Source organism: Bombina bombina, chromosome 4 (assembly GCF_027579735.1).
Source record: "Bombina bombina isolate aBomBom1 chromosome 4, aBomBom1.pri, whole genome shotgun sequence".
NCBI classification, from domain to species: Eukaryota; Metazoa; Chordata; class Amphibia; order Anura; family Bombinatoridae; genus Bombina; species Bombina bombina.
Window position 1 is genome coordinate 522,788,359 of NC_069502.1, and position 20,153 is coordinate 522,808,511.

Here is a 20,153-nt window from a genome sequence, read left to right on the forward strand (position 1 = left end):
ATAATATATCATAAAAATAATTGAAACAGTAATAACACTGTGTCTATGTAGTGGATGGCTTAAAACTATTACTCCACTCATCTGTAAAAGGGTATGTCATTGCATAAAAAGGAACCAGTAAGTGGAAGTGACAGTGTAGAGTAAATCAAACCAGTATGTCCGTAGGAATTCTGTAAAATGCGTAATAAGACCTCGATTTTATAAAATGAAGTGATAAAGAACATTGATGGTCCCCCTATTGCGGTAAAAACCATGAGATAGTTTATTCAAGTATGAATGGGGCAATAGCGGGGAGTTGGCATTATGATTTTTTGGGGGGAAGGGAGATACAGCGGGCAAGAGCCGCTCTGGATTAGATAAGGGGGGAAGGAGGGGGGGACGGAGCCAGTTAGGATGTCAGACAAGTGAAACCCTTGAGTCACTAAGTGTTGGGTATGAAACCGGTAGGAATATCATTTTTCAATGTTACATTTATATTTAAGGGAGGAAAGCTAAGGAATTTTGCTCTATTTCATTGTATATACTATATAATAACATTATGTAGCAGGTTAGACTATTACATGGTGTAAAGATAAATGAGCTGCAAGGAATAGGGGGAGGGAGTGTATAAGAAATGTTACAGCGGTGTTACAGGCGATAATATAACCTGTACGGAAAACAGTAGTTAGGGTGGTGTAATGACTGAGAGTATGAAAGGGCATGGCGTATCATTAGTCCTATTTATACTAAGTGAATCAGAGGGAGAGTCAGCCCCAGGGTCTGCTAAATAGCATATTGGTGAGCCTCTAGATATATGGTAGAGTCTCATGTTACATTAGAAAAAGTGTATAAGCAATTAGAGGACCACAAGGGAGTTATAGACTTCTGATTGTGGAGACACTGTTACAAAATACAGGTGTGGTATTATGCTGGCTCATGAGACTAGATAGAGCAGATGAATTGGGTTTAGAAAATACGGTCTGCTAATTATACACTTAGTGTGAGGAGCAGATTTTCAGTATTTGTAGCTATAGCTGGCTAGTAAGTCAGTTATGGTATCAAGGGTTATGTTACACTAATATAGTCACTCTAAAATTCTAGGAGCATGCGATGTAAGACGACAACATTATTTAAACTGAATGAATACATGAAATAAACGTAGGAACAGTTAGAAGATAGAGGTACATTTTACCATAAAGCAAAGCAATTTCTTAGTATTGGCTTATCATCTAATGCATAATATATGAGGACCACAGTTTGTAGAGCAAACAGAATACATTGCATACAAAGATTACAGCTGCGGTGTTCAGATTTCGTAAATGAGCTGCTACAGGCTTAAGTATTGTGAATTTGTAAGAACCCCAGCTTAAATAATAAGAATATGTATGTGGCTGTGAGCTGGAGCTGGATAGATGGTCATATATGTGCATACAACTTAACTTTATAGGGACAAGGAGTATAAGACCAGAAAACAGGCAACACATCCATACATAACAATATTAGTTTAAGTCTTATGGCATAGGGAACTTGGTAAGACTTGTCTCTGAGTTTACAGGAACAGGTGAAGTAGATAAAAGGGAGCGTTGTAAGGCTTGTTAATACAGTCTCTCACCCTCCTAACTGCACTTTGGACGTTTAACCGATATCGGTTTTCAGGAGACACTCGCCACTAAAGTCAGAGAAAGGCCCTTTCAAGGGCCAGCACATTGTAGGGCTTGTAGATCTTAGAATAAGATAGTGTCTAATTTCTTTTTAGCCCGAGAGCTATAGAAATACATTGTCAATTTAAGTGACTCTAATATGCAGGGCCGGAGGGCAAGTCCAGAGTCAGATAAAAATGGCGCCTCTATGTGAAAATGGTAGAAGCTAGTCTATCTCCATTCGCAGCAGCTTCCGTATATTGCAAAAGTCCAAAATCCTGACCTAGAGCTCATAGGTAACACTTAGATGTTTCTATATCTATAACGGTTGCTGTCAAATAAAGGATCTGTACTGACCCGTGAGAAACCGCTCAGGCTTCGATCTTACCGCCTGGATCAAAATGGCTTCTTAACCAGTCCGCCGGCGTAGAGGAGATCAGCCCCACTGTTTTCTTCGTTTTAGCGTGGGTGTCACGGAGGGCTCTGTAGGTAATATTAATGCCTTGGTTCGGGGCTCGGTTCCAAGAGCGCACATAGGAGCTATTTCTAATACTGAAGCTCTGGGGACAAGCGAGAAGGAACAAGTCTCTGGGGTCTAACTGGGCAGAATGCTTAAGCTTTTCACTGAATAGGAAGTGCACTGGGTCAGATACATCCTGCTCATCGCTGGGCTGCATCGTGGGCCAGAAAAGTAGTCCCTCTTTGTGGGCTAGACATCGGATCTTTCTATCGTTATCGGTCCTATCTGCAGACATGAAAGGAAGCGTGGCTACCAAGAGCCCGGGATAAGGAGGGCCAACTTCAGAAGGGTGAAGCATAGCTGCGTCTACATCGACCTCAGCTCCGACCGGCCGCTCCGGAGCAGGAGCCGGGTGATTAGCAGTAGAGTCAAGAATGACGTCAGCCCACGGGAGTAATGTAGAAGGGCTTTGGTTGATATTGTTGGCCCTCTTGTCCTGTCGACTCGGGTAATGAACCCACGGGGGTAAGTTATTAAGAACCTCCTCTGGAAGGGCAGGAGATTCCTCCTGTCTAAGTGAGAGACTTTGAGAGAGGATGTGAAACTGTATGTCCATGCGGTGTCCCAATGCTGCCAGAGTGTCTATGAGTGCAGAGTCCATTTTCTTAGTTTAAAAAGTGAGCCGTGCTATCTCAATATGTGAACCGTAGAGAAAGGTCCAGGATAGAATGCCGTTATAATTGAGATTGTGAGTCACCAATGTTTAGATGGTCTGTCCTTCTCCGCCATGAAACTCTTCACATGCTTGCTGCCTTCGCTTCTGTTATTATTTTCGCGCCGTTCTTTTAGTTGTTGTAGGATGTGTACTGCAGGGTTTAATAATGCATCCTATATTCTCCCTACTGTATGGGGTAATATTTTGGGGCTATTTAGTGCCGTTAAATGAGCTATTAGAGCAGGAGCTCCCGGTGACTGCGTCTGCTCAGCTCGGCAGTTGGCTCCGCCCCCCGGGTCAACTACTATTTTGAAAAACGTAATACTAAAACGCCAATCCCTAGACTTAATTCTACAAAAAGAATCTATGGGCTAGTACAAGACTTAAAACTAATTATTTTATTTTTGCCAACAAACCAGATAGGTATCTGGCAAACAAGATCAGAGATAGGATTAAAGATATCTCAATTCCAACATTACACACTCACAGGGGAGGCCTCACTTCTAACCCTGAAGAAATGGTGACTACCTTTTCTGAATTGTATGGCACTTTATATGATGGAAAGAAGGTTTCAGACACACCTGAAATAGCAACCCTACTCCACAGATTCCTGACCGAGGCTAAATTATCAAAGATATCAAAAGAGGACCTAGATAACCTGAATGCCAAGATTACGGTATCAGAGGTTTTGGCAATAGTTAAAGAATTGAAAAGAGGTAAGGCGGCGGGTCCGGATGGACTCCCAGGAGAATATTATAAACTTTTTAAAACAGCTTTAGCCCCACATCTGGCGAAATTCTGTAACGATATACTACAGGGAAACGAGATACCCATGGAGCTTCTTCATGCAAAGATAGTGGTAATTCCTAAGCCAGGAAAAGATAAGACCCTATGTAAAAACTAATGCCCAATTTCATTCATAAACCAAGATATCAAAATATTCACCAAGATTCTGGCTACTAGATTAAAACATATTCTACCTGGGTTGGTTCATCTGGACCAAGTTGGCTTTGTAAAAAACTGAGAGGCACCAGACAACATTAGATGTATGGTTTCTCTAATAGATCATATAGACGCTATGGGAACGCCTTCTCTGTTGCTGTCATTGGACGCAGAGAAGGTGTTCGACAGAGTAGATTGGAGGTATATGTGGGCAGTGTTGCAGACAATGTGGTTTACAGGTGGTTTCGTGACAGCTCTTCGGAAAATATATTCCACACCAATGGCTTGGGTGAGAGTGATGGGCTATCAATCTCGGGGTTTCCCCATCCTGAATGGAACTAGACAGGGATGTCCGCTTTCGCCATTATTGTTTGCTCTTTGTATTGAACCCCTAGCTCAACAAATTAGACAATCCCCAGATGTCACAGGCGTGTGTATTGGAGGAGAAGAATATAACATAGCTCTATTTGTGGACGATGTATTATTTTCCCTAACGAAACCCATGATATCCCTACCAAATTTATATCTGATCCTTTCCCAATTTTCATCAATATCTGGTTATAAAATCAATGTTGATAAATGTGAAGCCATGACCATTAAATTACCAACACATACCCAAAAACTCTTGGAATTGAATTATGATTTTAAATGGGTTAAAAAATATATAACATACCTGGGGGTCAAAATAACAAAACATTCCTCAGAATTATATAGGGTCAATTATATACCAATGTTCAGAAGTATCAAACAAGATCTCCTGAAATGGAGTCAGTACCGCTTCTCGTGGTACGGGCGTATCTCAGCAATTAAAATGATGGTTTTACCCAGGATCCTTTACTTGTTCCGAGCCTTACCAATAAAAATAATTTTTAGAGAACTAGAGGAGACTCAAAATATGATTCATAAATTTCTAAGAAACAATCAAAAAGCTAGGATAGCCAGGAGTGTACTTACTAGACATAGACAGGTGGGAGGTCTGGGAATACCTAATTTAAAGAATTATTATCAAGCGGCTAGATTAGCTCAGACACTCTTATTAACGGGGACGGAGGAGGAGATCCGATGGGTCAGACTGGAGACTGATATTAACGGTTTCGCCACCCCAGAAGGGATGATTTGGGGTTCTTCATTGGGGACTATAAAACAAAATAAGACATGCCCAATTACAACAAATATGATAGCACAGTGGCATAAAGTAACGAGAGGACTAATCTCTCTTGACTCCTAATTACATTTACACACCATTAAAATGTGTAATATCATCCTTACCGTTTTCTACACTAACTAAATGGGAAAATAAAGGCCTCTATAGGATAGCGGATATACTAGAAGGCAGGAAGATAATGTCCTACAACACACTGAGGGACATGATTTCTCCCTATGCATTACATTGGTATCAATACCTACAGCTCGTATCAAATCTTCGCTCCTTTCTAGCAAATTTAAAGGAAGGAGCACCGACAGAATTGGACATCCTTTGTAAATTGGGGAAAAGGCCAAAAAAAGCGATATCAAGATTATACTTAATCATACAGAGGGCACATACACCGAACACCTCACTCTACAACAAATGGGTACAGGATTTAGATACACATATGACTGAGAAGGAGTTGAACCAAATTATGCAAACTTCTTGTAGGGGCCTTTTAAGCGCTGACATGATAGAATTTTTTTATAAAATAGTTTCAAGGTGGTATTTGACCCCAGTAATTACCTCACATGCGACAAATGAAAGATCCAACCATTGGTACAGAGGTTGTGGGCTAGTGGGAACCTACAAGCACATGTGGTGGGACTGTCCTCACATAAGGGAGACTTGGGGGGACCTCTCCAAACTTCTTAACACTATCCTAGGCGAATCAATACACTTGACACTCTCACAGGCTTTACTACATGAACGAAATAAGAAATTTAACAAATATATAAACCAAATTATTAAAATAACATGTACAGCCACCAGAATATGCGTAGCGCGTCACTGGAAGGTGGGCCCACCTACGCAAGATGAGATAATTGCAAAGATTACACACTTTTATAATATGTACAAACAAGCAGCTTACATCCAGGATACCCAGTTAACTTTAAAAAACATATGGTTCCATTGGATAATATATAAGGCACAGGACTAACAAACAGACTAAACTACTCAAGGAGAGGATGAGAATGAAATGATATTCCCGTGATGACAGACGCATTGGTCCTGGTGGTTCGACGGGGGGGGGGGGGGGGGGGAACTAACGTGGAGGAGATACTCAGATAAGCATCTAATATATCTATCTTTTTTTTTTCTCTCTTTGTCACTCACTTTTTCTTTCTCTCACTAGATCCTTGTGCATTCACTATATTATTTTTTCTTTTCTCCACTCTATTTCTTTGGTATATTCTTAAAGATAAGCAGCAATCTGTACTTCACTGCTGCGATTTGATTTACTCATTTTATTTATGTTTAAATGTCTTTTACCATGGGGTATTAACTTCAACTATGTTTAGGGACTCAAATAGAGAGGTATGTGATCTTTTGATAGATTAAGTGAATTAGAAATTCATAAATCAGCTTTTGTGACTTGCATATTCACATAATGATTCTTTCTTTTTTGAGGGCACATGCCTTTCCATGTTAATGGGTAAATTCAAGAATAGATATTTTATATCAGATTGTGCTAATTCTAATCCTTCCTTTTTTCTCCTTTCTTTTTGTATTATGAAAAATTCAATAAAGAATTATTTCAACATAAATAAAAATTACAAGATCCCTATCTTAAAATAAATAAAAACTTACCTGGGAAATTAAAAAAACCTAAGTTTAAACTATAAATTAAACTAACATTACTATTATACTAAAATTAAAATAACTATCAATTAAATAAATTAAATTACACATTAAAAAAAACTAACACTACTAAAAAAATTTAAATCTACAATTACAAAAAATAAAAATTACTAAATTACAAAAAATAACAAACACTTAATTACGAAAAATAACAAACGAAATTATCCAAAATAAAAACAATTACACCTAATCTAATGGCCCTATAAAAATAAAATAAAACCCTAGCCTACAATAAACTACCAATAGCCCTTAAAAGAGCCTTTTGTTGGGCATTGACCTAAAGAAATCAGCTCTTTTATCTGAAAAAATACAAAGACACCCCCAACAGTAAAACCCACCACCCATCCAACCCCCCAAAATAAAAAACCTAACTCTAACAAAAACCTAAGCTACCAATTGCCCTGAAAACGGCATTTGTATGAGCATTGACCTTAAAAGGGCATTCAGCTCTTTTTCATTGCCTTGAAAAGGGCATTTAGCTCTTTTAAGATCGCCCAAACCCTAATCTAAAAAAAAAAACACCCAAAAAAAGTTTAAGTAACACTAACCCCCGACAATCCACTTACAGTTTCTTAAGTCCGGACATCCAGGCGGTGAAGTCTTCATCCAGGGGGTAAAGTCTTCATCCAGGCGGCGAGATCTTCATCCATCCAGGCGTCGTCTTCTCTTTTTATCCAGGCGGCATCATCTATCTTCATCCCGGCGGCGCCGAGCGGTCCATCCTGAAGACATCCGGCACGGAGCATCCTCTTCATACGGTCGCCGCCGTAAACTGAATCTTCAATGCAAGGGAGCCTTTTAAAAATGGCGTCCCTTGCATTCCTATTGGCTGATTAGATTTTTTAATATATACATATTAGCAAATACATATATATGTATATATGTATATATATCAGCGCTGCGGAATCTGTTGCCCCAAAATGTTACTTGCTACTTTTGATCAGAACGATGGCATAAGAACGAGGCTCCCATAGGAACCTTTTGAAGCCCGCTCTCATAAGCACAATGCTTTCTCACAATGTTCGCATTGCGATTTACTTGTAATACCAGTGCACATTATCATGCGCAAGCAATATTTAGCGCTCCACTTGTAATCTAGCCCAACGTGTTTCCAATGACTTGTTATACCAATTGGAGAGTATAAAATGTATGAGAAATTGTTAACAACCCATTGAAAGGGATGAGCTTGAGGAGAGATTAGCCCTCCTTATTTTATCTCTTTTTATACACACAAAGACTAATTTATCTTATCCCTGTCTGTATACCAAAGCCCAAACAATTAAAACTGGACATTTTAGCTCTTATTACTTCCACCTCCCACTGGGAGTATAATTTATTTTTTCTATTCCTATAGCCAGCACTTAACGGGACATTACTTAATGGGACAACACTTTGAGATAGTACTACAACAAAATGATAAATAATATGTATATATATATATATATATATATATATATATATATATATATATACAGGGAGTGCAGAATAATTAGGCAAATGAGTATTTTGACCACATCATCCTCTTTATGCATGTTGTCTTACTCCAAGCTGTATAGGCTCGAAAGCCTACTACCAATTAAGCATATTAGGTGATGTGCATCTCTGTAATGAGAAGGGGTGTGGTCTAATGACATCAACACCCTATATCAGGTGTGCATAATTATTAGGCAACTTCCTTTCCTTTGGCAAAATGGGTCAAAAGAAGGACTTGACAGGCTCAGAAAAGTAAAAAATAGTGAGATATCTTGCAGAGGGATGCAGCACTCTTAAAATTGCAAAGCTTCTGAAGCGTGATCATCGAACAATCAAGCGTTTCATTCAAAATAGTCAACAGGGTCGCAAGAAGCGTGTGGAAAAACCAAGGCGAAAAATAACTGCCCATGAACTGAGAAAAGTCAAGCGTGCAGCTGCCAAGATGCCACTTGCCACCAGTTTGGCCATATTTCAGAGCTGCAACATCACTGGAGTGCCCAAAAGCACAAGGTGTGCAATACCCAGAGACATGGCCAAGGTAAGAAAGGCTGAAAGACGACCACCACTGAACAAGACACACAAGCTGAAACGTCAAGACTGGGCCAAGAAATATCTCAAGACTGATTTTTCTAAGGTTTTATGGACTGATGAAATGAGAGTGAGTCTTGATGGGCCAGATGGATGGGCCCGTGGCTGGATTGGTAAAGGGCAGAGAGCTCCAGTCCGACTCAGACGCCAGCAAGGTGGAGGTGGAGTACTGGTTTGGGCTGGTATCATCAAAGATGAGCTTGTGGGGCCTTTTCGGGTTGAGGATGGAGTCAAGCTCAACTCCCAGTCCTACTGCCAGTTTCTGGAAGACACCTTCTTCAAGCAGTGGTACAGGAAGAAGTCTGCATCCTTCAAGAAAAACATGATTTTCATGCAGGACAATGCTCCATCACAAGCGTCCAAGTACTCCACAGCGTGGCTGGCAAGAAAGGGTATAAAAGAAGAAAATCTAATGACATGGCCTCCTTGTTCACCTGATCTGAACCCCATTGAGAACCTGTGGTCCATCATCAAATGTGAGATTTACAAGGAGGGAAAACAGTACACCTCTCTGAACAGTGTCTGGGAGGCTGTGGTTGCTGCTGCACGCAATGTTGATGGTGAACAGATCAAAACACTGACAGAATCCATGGATGGCAGGCTTTTGAGTGTCCTTGCAAAGAAAGGTGGCTATATTGGTCACTGATTTGTTTTTGTTTTGTTTTTGAATGTCAGAAATGTATATTTGTGAATGTTGAGATGTTATATTGGTTTCACTGGTAAAAATAAATAATTGAAATGGGTATATATTTGTTTTTTGTTAAGCTGCCTAATAATTATGCACAGTAATAGTCACCTGCACACACAGATATCCCCCTAAAATAGCTATAACTAAAAACAAACTAAAAACTACTTCCAAAACTATTCAGCTTTGATATTAATTAGTTTTTTGGGTTCATTGAGAACATGGTTGTTGTTCAATAATAAAATTAATCCTCAAAAATACAACTTGCCTAATAATTCTGCACTCCCTGTATATATACATATATACATATATATATATATATATATATATATATATATACATACATACGGCATGGAGCGTAGCTGACCAGGACCGGCGGCAACATCCAGCACAGAGCCTCCTCTTCATGCGATTGTCCGCCGCACACTGAAGCTTGAATGCAAGGTACCCCTTTAATATTGTTGCATTCCTATTGGATTTGAACAATAGAATTTAAGCAGCTCTCATCCTCTTGGCTGATTTGAATATTTTAGTCAATAGGAATGCAACCGTACCCCAATATAAGAGGGGTACCTTGCATTCAAGCTTCAGTGTGCGGCAGACAATGCATGAAGAGGAGGCTCCGCGCTGGATGTCGCCGCCAGTCTTGGTCAGCTCCGTTCCCCGCTACCACAGCTCTGCGCCACGGGGATGAAGATAGAAGATGTTGCTGCCTGGATGAAGACTTTTCGTCGCCTGGATGAAGATGGATGTCCGGACTTCAGGAACTGTGAGTAAATTTTCTGGGGTTTGTGTTAGTTTTTTTTTTTTTGGGGGGGGGGGGGGTTTAGATTAGGGATTCTTTTTATTTTAATGGGCGCAAAAGATGCCCATAATAATGACCCTTAGACTTAGCTTTTTTTTATTTTGGGGGGTTGGTTGGGTGTTTTACTGTTAGGGGGGACTTTTTAAGTTTATTATGTAAAAGAACTGTTTAACTTAGGGCTATTGGTATTTTATTGTTAGATTAGGGGGTGTTTTTATTTTGAATGGGCTTTTTTGTTTTTAGATTAGGTTTAATTTTTTATTAATTTGGAAACTTTCATTTATTATTTTTTATAATCTTAGGCCTAGATTTAGAGTTTGGCGGTAGCCGTCAAAACCAGCGTTAGAGGCTCCTAACGCTGGTTTTTACCGCCCGCTGGTATTTGGAGTCAGTCAAGAAAGGGTCTAACGCTCACTTTGCAGCCGCGACTTTTCTATACCACAGATCCCCCTACGCCATTTGCGTATCCTATCTTTTCAATGGGATCTTTCTAACGCCGGTATTTAGAGTCTTGGCTGAAGTGAGCGTTAGAAATCTAACGACAAAACTCCAGCCGCAGAAAAAAGTCAGTAGTTAAGAGCTTTCTGGGCTAACGCCGGTTTATAAAGCTCTTAGTACACTAACACCCATACACTACCTATGTACCCCAAAACTGAGGCCCCCCCACATCGCCGCCACTCTATTAAAATTTTTTAACCCCTAATCTGCCGCTCCGTACACCGCCGCCACCTAAGTTATCCCTATGTACCCCTAATCTGCTGCCCCTAATACCGCCGACACCTACATAATATTTATTAACACCTAATCTGCTGCCCCCAACGTCGCCGCCACCTACCTACACTTATTAACCCCTAATCTGCCGACCGGACCGCACCGCTACTATAATAAATGTATTAACCCCTAATCCGCCTCACTCCGCCTCAATAACCCTATAATAAATAGTATTAACCCCTAATCTGCCCTCCCTAACATCGCTGACACCTAACTTCAAGCATTAACCCCTAATCTGCCGACCGGACCACACCGCTACTATAATAAATGTATTAACCCCTAAAGCTAAGTCTAACCCTAACACTAACACCCCCCTAAGTTAAATATAATTTAAATCTAACAAAATAAATTAACTCTTATTAAATAAATTAATCCTATTTAAAGCTAAATACTTACCTGTAAAATAAATCCTAATATAGCTACAATATAAATTATAATTATATTGTAGCTATTTTAGGATTAATATTTATTTTACAGGCAACTTTGTATTTATTTTAACCAGGTACAATAGCTATTAAATAGTTAATAACTATTTAATAGCTACCTAGTTAAAATAATTACAAAATTACCTGTAAAATAAATCCTAACCTAAGTTACAATTAAACCTAACACTACACTATCAATAAATTAATTAAATAAAATACCTACAATTATCTACAATTAAACCTAACACTACACTATCAATAAATTAATTAAATACAATACCTACAAATAAATACAATGAAATAAACTAACTAAAGTTAAAAAAATAAAAAAGAACTAAGTTACAAAAAATAAAAAAATATTTACAAACATTAGAAAAATATTACAACAATTTTAAACTAATTACACCTACTCTAAGCCCTCTAATAAAATAACAAAGACCCCCAAAATAAAAAAATGCCCTACCCTATTCTAAAATTAAAATAGAAAAGCTCTTTTACCTTACCAGCCCTTAAAAGGGCCCTTTGCGGGGCATGCCCCAAAGAATTCAGCTCTTTTGCCTGTAAAAAAAAACATACAATACCCCCCCCCAACATTACAACCCACCACCCACATACCCCTAATCTAACCCAAACCCCCCTTAAATAAACCTAACACTAAGCCCCTGAAGATCTCCCTACCTTGTCTTCACCTCGCCGGGTTCACCGATCCATCCACCGAAGTCTTGATCCAAGCCTCCAAAGTCTTGATCCAAGCCCAAGCGGGGGCTGAAGAGTGACGTCCATCCTCCGGCTGAAGTCTTGATCCAATCGGGCAGAAGAGGACATCCGGACCGGCAAACATCTTCATCCAAGCCGCATCTTCTATGTTCTTCAATCCGATGAATACTGGCTGATCTTCAAGACCTCCAGCGCGGATCCATCCATCTTCACCGACGACTTCCCGACGAATGACGGTTCCTTTAAGGGACGTCATCCAAGATGGCGTCCCTCGAATTCCGATTGGCTGATAGGATTCTATCAACCAATCGGAATTAAGGTAGGAAAATTCTGATTGGCTGATGGAATCAGCCAATCAGATTCAAGTTCAATCCGATTGGCTGATCCAATCAGCCAATCAGATTGAGATCGCATTCTATTGGCTGTTCCGATCATGTAGACACTACTATAAAGAATAAGATGCCCAGATACTGATATAAAAAAGCAGTATAAAATGGTTTAAAAATGTACTCAGAAGCTTTCAGTTTAGCTCTATTAAAAAGGCAGTTGGAAAGCCCACTGCAAGTGGGAAATAAGACACTCCCCCCTCCCCCTTCTTTTGCATATGAAAAAACCCTTTACACAAACAGGAGCAAGCTGGAGAAGGTAGCTGACGGTATTCAAATAAAACTTTGGGGCTTGGTTAGGAGTCTGAAAATCAGAGCAATGTTATTAAAAATAAGCAAAATTATAAATTAAAAAAAAAAAAAAACTTTATGGGCTTTATAAATAGATCATCTACAAAACATTTATGCAAAGAAAAAATGAGTGTATAATGGCCCTTTAATGTCTATGGGGGAATACGTGCACAAGCACATCAAGTCAGGCCTTGAGTTTTATGCTTATCGCACCATATCGCACATCACAAGAAGGTTTTTGTGTAACTTGTAATGGCAGTGCAATGGAGAGTGCGATACTGCTAATTTATTTGCGTTATTTACGCACTCGGTTTAGCGCACAACTTGTAATCTCTGTGATTTTCAGTACAAGTGGGGATACAACAGGCAAAACAGCAATTTCAATAAAAGTAGATGCACTATTTAATAACAATATTACAATTTAGGGCTAGATTACGAGTGGAAAATTGTGCTTAAAGCCGTCGCTAGCACTCTCCCACCTTGAGGCAGATCTGGAGGCTCCCACCCGCTCCTACCCCAGAGATCGGGCCTGCATATTGACACTGCGCAACTTTATTTAAAATTCACAATGAAAAGTAGGGGGTATGCTGCTTAGAATCGTGTATCTCAGGCATCTAAGCAGCTACAGACGCCCAAGAGCCACGGTTGGAAAGGTATTCGCCTAACCTTTCCAACAGTGTAAGTCTTGGAGATCTGAAAAAAAGTAAAAAAAATAAATAAAAAAAAATAAACAAAACCATTAAAACAGCTTTAGCACCCAGGTGGGAAAGTGCTTAGCACTCAAAGGGTTTAACTATATTAACCCCCAACCCTAACCTTAAACCGTAACCCTAACTGTAACCCTAAACCTAAAATCCCCTAATTTAACATAATCAAAATAAAGCTAAATTAAAGTTACAATTATTAACTAAATAATACCTATTTAAAAAAAATACAAACTTACATGTGAAATAAAAATAAAACCTAAGCTAGCTACAATATAACTAATAGTTATATTGTAGCTATCTATGGTTTTACTTTTATTTCACAGGTAAGTTTGTATTTATTTTAACTAGGTAGACTAGTTAGTAAATATTTATTAACTATTTATTAACTACCTAGTTAAAATAAATGCAAACTTACCTGTGAAATAAAAGTAAAACCTAAGCTGCCTTACACTAAAACCTAACATTACAAAAATAAAAAAAACTAACATTACAAAAATAAAAAACCTACCATTGCAAAAAATAAAAAACACTAAAATTACAAAAAATAAAAAAAACTACCATTACAAAAAAATAACAAACAAAATTATCCAAAACAATAATTTTTTTCCTATTCTAATACCCTGTTAAAAAACAACAACAACTAATCTATAATAAACTACCAAGGGCCCTTAAAAGGGCCTTTTATAGGGCATTGCCCTAAAGTTAACAGCTCTTTTGCTAAAAAAAGAAAATCAAACACCCCATAACAGTATACAAGCCCCCACCCCCCAAACCCACAAAATAAAAATAAAGTTGGTAAATAGTGATGTCGCAAACATAAAAATTTGGGTTCGCGAACGGTGAACGCAAACTTCAACAACTGTTCCCGAACAGGCGAACCGGGCGAACCGCCATAGACTTCAATAGGCAGGCGAATTTTAAAACCCACAGGGACTCTTTCTGGCCACAATAGTGATGGAAAAGTTGTTTCAAGGGGACTAACACCTGGACTGTGGCATGCCGGAGGGGGATCCATGGCAAAACTCCCATGGAAAATTACATAGTTGATGCAGAGTCTGGTTTTAATCCATAAAGGGCATAAATCACCTAACATTCCTAAATTGTTTGGAATAACGTGCTTTAAAACATCAGGTATGATGTTGTATCGATCAGGTAGTGTAAGGGTTACGCCCACTTCACAGTGACAGACCAAACTCCCCGTTTACAGGGACAGTCTACACCAGAATTTTTATTGTTTTAAAAGATAGATAATCCCTTTATTACCCATTTCCCAGTTTTGCATAACTAACACATTTTTAATAATATACTTTTAACCTCTGTGATTATCTTTTATCTAAGCCTCTGCAAACTGCCCCTTTTTTCAGTTCTTTTGACAGACTTGCAGTCTAGCCAATCAGTGCCTGCTCCCAGATAACTTCTCGTGCACGAGCACAATGTTATCTATATGAAATACGTGAACTAACACCCTCTAGTGGTGAAAAACTGTTAAAATGCAATCTGAAAGAGGTGGGCTTCAAGGTCTAAGAAATTAGCATATGAACCTCCTAGGTTAAGCTTTCAACTAAGAATACCAAGAGAACAAAGCAAAATTGGTGATAAAAGTAAATTGGAAAATTGTTTAAAATTACATGCTCTATCTGAATCATGAAAGTTTATTTTGGCCTAGACTGTCCCTTTAACGCACCGCAAACAACCGCAAACAGTCCATTTGCACAACCGCAAACTCCCCATTTGCACAAGGTTGGATACCAAGCTAGCCATGTCCCATTCCTTGTCCTCACTAATGTCTTTGAAGGTCTCTTCCTCCACCCAGCCACGTACAACACCAAGAGTCCCCGAAAGGTGACAACAAGCCCCCTGGGACGCCTGCTGTGTTTGGTCTTCCACCTCCTCAAAGCCACCTTCCTCCTCTGACTCCTCTTCTTCAGACTCCTCTCTCTGCGTTGCCTCTCTCTGCGTTATTATAAGGTGTGTTAAGTAGTACTATTCCTATCAGTTTAATCCCTGTTACGTCCCCTATTAGGGGACGTGTATATGGCATCGATTTTAGGAACCGGGAGATGGAAAAAGATGCTTGGTCGGTCCTCCTACTTCAAATTTGGGGCACTGCGCGTGCAATCTAATGTGCCACCAGATAGGAGTGGTGTGTTAAGTAGTACTATTCTTATCAGTTTAATCCCTGTTATGTCCCCTATCAGGGGACGTGTATATGGCATCGATTTTAGGAACCGGGAGATGGAAAAAGATGCTTGGTCGGTCCTCCTACTTCAAATTTGGGGCACTGCGCGTGCAATCTAATGTGCCACCAGATAGGAGTGGTGTGTTAAGTAGTTCTATTCTTATCAGTTTAATCCCTGTTATGCGCCTTTTTTTTGGTTTGGTTTTTGAAGCCACAGTGCAGCACCAGAGGCCAGAAAAATTAGGTATGTACACATGCCTGAAAAATTAGGTATTGTTGCAGCCGCTGCTGTAGCAGCGGCCAGAAAAATTGATGTTTGTTTCCCAGGCAGAAGGTTCCCTAAAACATTGCGGCTTGAACCCTAGTTGGTGGCGGATAAGTCACGCAAGTCATCCGGCATTCAGAGATAAAATACAGCAGCGTGTGGACCATTTTTAGCCCAAGGCAGCTCATCTCATCAGGCCTTTTTTAGTCGAATGTATCGCCCACTGTCAGTCCCTTCGGGATCCATCCCTCATTCATCTTAATAAAGGTGAGGTAATCTAGACTTTTTTTGACCTAGGCGACTTCTCTTCTCAGTGACAATACCTCCTGCTGCACTGAAGGTCCTTTCTGACAGGACACTTGAAGCGGGGCAGGCCAGAAGTTCTATCGCAAATTGGGATAGCTCAGGCCACAGGTCAAGCCTGCACATCCAGTAGTCAAGGGGTTCATCGCTCCTCAGAGTGTCGATATCTGCAGTTAAGGCGAGGTAGTCTGCTACCTGTCAATCGAGTCGTTCTCTGAGGGTGGACCCTGAAGGGCTGTGGCGATGCGTAGGACTTAAAAAGCTCTGCATGTCCTCCATCAACAACACGTCTGTAAAGCGTCCTTTCCTTGCCGGCGTGGTCGTGGGAGGAGCAGGATTACTTTCACCTCTTCCCCTATTAGATTCCCATTGTGCTGTGACATCACCCTTATACGCTGTGTAAAGCATACTTTTTAATTTATTTTTGAACTGCTGCATCCTTTCCGACTTGCGCTAATTCTGTAACATTTCAGACACTTTATGCTTATATCGGGGGTCTAGTAGCGTGGACACCCAGTACAGGTCGTTCTCCTTCAGCCTTTTTATACGAGGGTCCCTCAACAGGCACGACAGCATGAAAGACCCCATTTGCATAAGGTTGGATGCCGAGATACTCATGTCCCGTTCCTCGTCTTCAGTGATGTCACTGAAGGTATTTTCTTCCCCCCAGCCACGTACAACACCACGGGTACCAGATAGGTGACAACGACCACTCTGGGATGCCTGTTGTGGTTGGTCTTCCTCCTCCTCCTCAAAGCCACATTCCTCCTCTGACTCCTCTTCCTCACAATCCTCTTCCAGCGTTGCCGCAGGTCCAGCAAGCGATGCTGATAAGGCTGTTTCTGGTGGTGATGGTGACCACAACTCTTCCTCTTCACGCTCATCTACGGCCTGATCCAGCACTCTTCACAGGGCACGCTCCAGGAAGAAAACAAATGGTATTATGTCGCTGATGGTGCCTTCGGAATCAGCCGAGGAGGTTATGGAAGAGGATGGAGTAGGAGGAGTAGAGGAGGTGGCAGCAGGCCTGCCTGCAAGTCGTGGTGGTGTCACCAACTCCTCTGCAGAGCCACGCATTCCATGCTTGGCAGCCGTCAGCAGGTTTACCCAATGCGCAGTATAGGTGATATACCTGCCCTGACCATGCTTTGCAGACCAGGTATCAGTGGTCAGATGGACCCTTGCCCCAACACTGTGTGCCAGACATGCCATTACTTCCTTTTGCACAATCGAGTACAGGTTGGGGATTGCCTTTTGTGCAAAGATATTTCGGCCGGGTACCTTCCACTGCGGTGTCCCAATAGCTACAAATTTTTGGAACGCATCAGACTCCACCAGCTTGTATGGTAAAAGCTGGCGGGCTAAGAGTTCAGACAAGCCAGCTGTCAGATGCCGGGCAAGGGGGTGACTTTGTGACATTGGCTTCTTACGCTCAAACATGTCCTTGACAGACACCTGACTGTGGGCAGATGAGCAGGAACTGCTCAAGGCGAGACACGGAGTGGTGGATGGTTGAGAGGGGGCAAGGAGGACAGCAGTGGTTGATGTGGCTGAAGATGCTGGACCAGGAGGAGGATGGTGGCTTTGAGTTTGTGTGCTGCTTGTACTCATGTGTTGATCCCATAGGCGTTTGTGATGTGCGATCATGTGCCTTCACAAAGCAGTTGTACCTAGGTGGGTTTTGGACTTCCCACAACTCAGTTTCTTTTGGCACAGGTTGCAAATGGCATCGCTGTTGTCAGAGGCAGACACACAAAAAAAATGCCACACTGCTGAGCAATGACAGTATTCTGGTGGTGGCAACAGCATGCGTTGATTGGCGTGCTGTCTGGCTGACCCCGGGTGCCGATGCATGCTGTCTGACTGTGCCACTAGCTCCTTGTGATGACCTACCCCTGCTTCCAACTCATCTCCTCCTCCTTCTTCTCTTCTAGCGGGCACCCCCGTGACATCCACGGACGCATCATCATCATCAACCACTTCACTTGTATCTGACAACTCAGCAAAGGAAGCAGCAGCGGGTACAACATCATCATCATCACACCGTACGTCCATGTGTGTAATGCTGCCTGACTGAGACATATCCCTGTTATCTACATCCTCTGGCAATAATGGTTGCGCATCACTATCACTCATTTCTTCCAAATGATGTGTAAATAACTCCTCTGACAGATCAAGTGAAGCGGCTGTGGTGCTAGTGTTGGTGGTGGCGGCAGGCAGGCGAGTGGTAACTTGAGAGGTGCCCGAAGATAAGCTGGAGGAGGATGGTGCGTCAAGGTTCCAAGAAAAAGCTGTAGAAGATTGGGTGTCCTGTGTTAGCCAGTCAACTATGTCCTCAGAACTGTTCGAGTTTGGGGTACGTGGCCTCTGAACACTGGGCATGATTCTAGGGCCAAAGGGAATCACAGCACCATGACCACGACTGCCCCTGCGGGGTGGCCTGCCTCTGCCTGTCATTTTTTTTCGATTAGTGGTACTATGCGTGCAAGGTACTGTGACAACAGATATGAGTGGCACTGTGCACTGGCAGAAGTTGGCAGAGTAGACGCTGTAGGCCTGACACACACGCTGCAGACAACTAACTGCTATTCAATCTATTAAAGTCAAAATTGTATTTTTTTTTTTTTTAAATGTACACTACTGTTACAACAGATATGAGTTGCACTGGGGTGACACTGTGCCCTGGCAGGCAGGCACTGAAACGCACATGTGTGAAGGAAACTGACTGCTATTATTTCACAATCAAAAAAGTGTTGTTTTTTTAAATGTACACTACTGTTACACCAGATATGAGTTGCACTGGGGTGACACTGTGCCCTGGCAGGCACTGCAACGCACACGTGTGAAGGAAACTGACTGCTATTATTTCACAGTCAAAAAAGTGTTGTTTTTTTTAAATGTACACTACTGTTACACCAGATATGAGTTGCACTGGGGTGGCACTGTGCCCTGGCAGGCAGGCACTGAAACGTACATGTGTGAAGGAAACTGACTGCTATTATTTCACAGTCAAAAAAGTGTTTTTTTTTTTAAATGTACACTACTGTTACACCAGATATGAGTTGCACTGGGGTGACACTGTGCCCTGGCAGGCAGGCACTGAAACGCACATGTGTGAAGGAAACTGACTGCTATTATTTCACAGTCAAAAAAATTTTGTTTTTTTAAATGTACACTACTGTTACACCAGATATGAGTTGCAATGGGGTGACACTATGCCCTGGCAGGCACTGAAACGCACACGTGTGAAGGAAACTGACTGCTATTATTTCACAGTCAAAAAAGTGTTGTTTTTTTTAAATGTACACTACTGTTACACCAGATATGAGTTGCACTGGGGTGACACTGTGCCCTGGTAGGCAGGCACTGAAACCACACGTGTGAAGGAAACTGACTGCTATTATTTCACAGTAAAAAAAGTGTTGTTGTTTTTTAAATGTACACTACTGTTACACCAGATATGAGTTGCACTGGGGTGACACTATGCCCTGGCAGGCAGGCACTGAAACGCACACGTGTTAAGGAAACTGACTGCTATTATTTCACATTCAAAAAAGTGTTTTTTTTTTTACATTTACACTACTGTTACACCAGATATGAGTTGCACTGGGGTGACACTGTGTCCTGGCAGGCAGGCACTGAAACGCACACGTGTGAAGGAAACTGACTGCTATTATTTCACAGTCAAAAAAGTTTTTTTTTTTTTAAATGTACACTACTGTTACACCAGGGGGTCGATCCGATATAAATCGTCGCCCGCAAAAGCCGGCGACGCCAATATTTGCGCGGGTTTGGTATCACATATACGGCGTAACCTAGAAGTTACGCCCGTATATTACTGCCGTCGCCCGTAGTTTTTTGGGCCATAGGCAGGTATACCAAACCCGCGCAGTTTGGTATCCAATATGCAGCGTAAGGACTTACGTGGCGAAAATGGAGAAAACACTCCATTTTCACCTCGCCACAAAAAGCAGCCGTAAGAAGCCTTACGC

The 20,153-nt window shown here is 41.2% G+C and overlaps 1 protein-coding gene across 1 annotated transcript in view; it reads left to right on the top strand.

Moving 5' to 3' along the window:
- The first annotated feature begins 3,311 nt into the window (after positions 1-3,311).
- Positions 3,312-20,153, top strand: part of LOC128657618 (protein kinase C theta type-like) — an 84,570-nt gene continuing 67,728 nt past the window's right edge. Inside the window, exon 1 of the mRNA XM_053712003.1 lies at positions 3,312-3,510. Within this exon, the coding sequence (XP_053567978.1) occupies positions 3,312-3,510 (199 nt within the window). The remainder of the gene's footprint in view (positions 3,511-20,153) is intronic.